This window comes from Zeus faber (genome assembly GCF_960531495.2).
Source record: "Zeus faber genome assembly, chromosome: 16".
In the NCBI taxonomy this organism is placed as follows: Eukaryota; Metazoa; Chordata; class Actinopteri; order Zeiformes; family Zeidae; genus Zeus; species Zeus faber.
In genome coordinates, this window is record NC_137202.1 from 15,872,864 (window position 1) to 15,876,605 (window position 3,742).

The window sequence follows — 3,742 nt, forward strand, 5'->3', positions numbered from 1 at the left end:
ATGTTTTTTTGTTGTAATACTGGAATATTCTGCATGTATACTAAAAATAAGAACTTTCAAAATTGTACAAATCTGTACCATAAAACTTGACAGAGAATAAAAACGAGGCGTTTCTCTCACTGCGACAAACACAGATGCTAGTTTTTCCTCTCGACCAGAGAGAGAACGAACCGACGCCTAATAGTGGAAAAAAAAAAAAAAAAAATAGAAAAATAAAAATGAAACAAGAAATGATATAGAGGTTGGATTCACACCAGGGAACAAAACAGATCTGATATATCTACCTTTTTGGGCGGTGCAGATTTGATCTTAGGCTCAAACAGAAGGAAAACCACACGGAATCAGATATCAGAACTAATCATACCCCAAACACCCTGATCAGGTCAAGATCAGATCTGGACCGCAATGAGGACGGATCGTTACGTTTACCTGTTCCTGTGTTACCGGAGCCAAAAACATAACAAAAAAAAGTTGTCATCATAGCCATAATAATAATAATATAATTATTAATAATAATAATAATAATAATAACAATAAAAAACAATAATCATAATATAATAACAATAATAATAAAAAAGAAGGATGACTTGTATTGTAACCTATCTGTGAATGTACAGGAAGCTACACAGCATGTGTTATTTTCTCATAATTTGTTTGATAAAATAACACAGAATGATGCATTTTCCTCGGCCTCATTCACCAAAAATACGCTTTGTAAAAGCGTGCACTAGACGCAAGTTGGATCCTGGAAGAGATACATCACATATCTGCACATTGCTCTGTACATACCTAACATGTGGTAATAGCTTGCTTTTTTTTGAATATACTTTTCGAGTTACAAAAGAAGTAAAGAAAAAGGAGGGGGGGGGGAAAGACCGAGAAAAACAAACAAAACAAAACAAAACAAGAAGAGAATGCACTGCGCTGCAAGAGTGTCCGTTTAAAGTTTAAGGCGATTTTTAGAGCTCACAGGTTTTATTCTTTTTTTTTTTTTTTACTCATGGTGGACTCGGGGGAAAAAAAAAACAACCCAAAAAAAAAAAAAACAGAAGAAGCGAATCATTCATTGGTTCGTTGGTGGTCTGGGTGACGAGGAAGAGGCTGCTTATCGGTGGGCTCTCGGAGGTGACGGGGGCGTGGCTTCAATTTGTACGTCTTCTTTCTCGGAAAATGGAGGTGGTGGTGGTGGTGGTGGTGGGGGGGGGGGGGGGGGTGTTTGGAGGGGAATTTTTTTTTGAATTCTTTTCGAATTTTTTTTTTCATTTTTTTTATCCATCTCTTGTTTCGCGGGAGTAGAAAAAAGTACGAGAGTGGCATTTTCACAGAGGGCTTCATGAGTTTCTTTTTGTGCCTGTGTGTGCGCTCTTTTCGCCGCCATGTTGGTTGTTGTCGTCGTTTACCCCCCGGGAGTTGCTTGTTGGATTTTAGAATAAGGCCACCATGACTATCGATGTCTGTGAGCGTCTTCACAGTATTATCAACCCCGGAGCGAGTCCGTCTCACAGTCTGGTCAAAAAACCGAACCACGTCACCTTCTGAAACCTACACACACACCACGACAACTATAAGTGAAATCCTACCAAAATCCGTCTTTTCTTATTGACCTTCTTTTCCCTGCCAGGGAGCCGTCGTCTCTTCTCCTTCTCCGCAAAAACGTCAAGGGATTGCCGGATCGGATAATATTCTCTCTCTCTCTCTCTCTCTCTCCCTCTCTCTCTCTCTCTCTGGGCGTTCTCTGCATCCAACCACTGAGGAGCGCTTTCGATAGATAACGCCCCTCCAAGGAACCTTTTTTGTCGAGGAGGTCACAACCTACCAAGGAACCGTCCGAGTCAGTCCGGCCGGCAGAAGTTATACGGGATGTCTAGCAAACGAATCAGTTCGGGGGGCTTAGCCGTGAGTGCGACGTCGCGGTCCCACGGCGCGGCGTTGTCCCGGATAAATGTTCCGACAGAAAGACAAAAAGACAGGGAGGGAGAGGTGGAGGAGAAGCCGAGGGGGAGGAGGCTGTATCTGGGGAGGGTTGTTTTGGGGGAATGAGTGTCGTGCATGTAGGTTGGTTTTGCTAACGATTGCTATTGATTGGGAACCACGGAGCGTTTTTTAAACCCTCGGGAAATCACTCGCGCCATGTCGAAAGGAGGGGCAGCGGGGCGGCGGGGCGGCGGTGGCGGCGTCGGAGGGGTCCACGTATTTAGAACCATTGTTAAGAGTCTTCGGCGTCATCGACATCGTTCATGTCGCAGTCTTTGGTCCCGTACAAATCCGCCAGCCTCTTAAACCTGGGCCCCCAGCTCTGCAGATAGTCATAATCCAAGTCGGACTCGGTCGTGACGGACTCGAGGGAGCTGAGCGACCCGGCCACCGACCCTCTGCCCTCGTAGCCGTAGATCTGGATGGAGTCGTAAGGCGGCGCCGTGGGGTCGCTGTCGGCCTCGGCGATGCGGGTCTTGATGAAGTCGTCCACGTCGACGCTGTTGGCCGCCAGACGTCCCATCCCGGGCCTGAGCGGGTACTGCAGCTCGGGTTTCATGTCCTTCCTGGGCAGGAAGCCGTTTGCGCCGTCCGGGTTCTGGGGAGTCGGAAAAAGGAGGATCATCGGCACCGATAATAAAATGTAGACGTTGAAGCGGGCTCTCGGGTGTCGGAACCTTCAGGAAGGGTCGGATGAGATCCACAGGATTTGGAAAGGATTCAAATAGAGGGTTCGTTTGACGCCGTTTCAAAAGAATCGCCAAGCAGTGAAGGCAACACGGATGACTCAAGAATGCTACGGTTGTGGTCAAGGAACAGGCAACAGTGGATATTCAAAGTTTAAAAGTGTGATAACACTTCTTTCGGTCCCAAACGAACAAATCAAATTTCAGTGACCCTCAGGTTTCTAATCGGTTCTGGGTGATGGCAAACACTTTATAAGTGACAAATAATACTTTTTTTTCGTACGTCTCTGAAACGTTAGAGGCGGTTAAGAAGTGGCCCTCGCGGGTCCCAGACTCCTGCCGTACCTGCAGCGTCGCGATGTCAAAGGCCTCCGTGTCCTCTTCGCCGCCGCCCTCGTCGTCGTAGGTGATGATGTTCTCCCTGATGTCCTCCTCCTCGAACACGATCAGCGGCTCCTTTTTCTGGCGCCTCAAGGCCACAAATAACACCACTATTGCTGCCAAAGACAGACGCGCGGACAAACAAAGGGAGAAACGAGGAGGAATGAAAACAACAACACAGTGGCAGATCAGCAATTGTTCTCATTAAACCGTTTACCCCGTAATCCCCGAAATCTCCACGAAAACAGAGCAAAAAAGTCAGGATTGAGGGTGATTATGTCCTCGGCAGTTTATTTCGATTTGACTGAGTCATTTAACGTACCTTCCAAACAACCGTGCTATTTTAATTCGCCTGTTTCTTAGCGACTTGATGTCACCTGTAGGTTTCGCAGTTATTACGCCCTTTAGGGGGGGAATTGTACTTGACAGTAAGAGGGTAATGGGTTTGTTGACATTTTGACTTAAAGCGCCGATCAGAGCTGATTACTGCTATAAAGTAAAAGGAACATGTCACCCACCAGGTGGAAAATAATCATAAAAAAACGTCTCAAGGGTGGATAATGGTCTCAGAATGTTAACCGCCTGTTATTGCCATATAATCCTTGTATAGTGGAAATGCGACAATTAAACTGGCCCATCCTTGAAACGCTATAGCTATGCACAACACTTATATTCCAAACCGACTTTTTTGCGACTTCTCT

At 46.0% G+C, this 3,742-nt stretch overlaps 1 protein-coding gene across 1 annotated transcript in view; it reads right to left on the reverse strand.

The window, feature by feature from the left end:
* Positions 1–294: 294 nt before the first annotated feature.
* Positions 295–3,742, reverse strand: part of LOC307242269 (cadherin-11-like) — a 35,040-nt gene continuing 31,592 nt past the window's right edge. The window contains 2 exon segments of the mRNA XM_080016655.1: positions 295–2,572; positions 3,006–3,157. Of these exon segments, the coding sequence (XP_079872781.1) occupies positions 2,207–2,572; positions 3,006–3,157 (518 nt within the window). The 3' untranslated portion in view covers positions 295–2,206.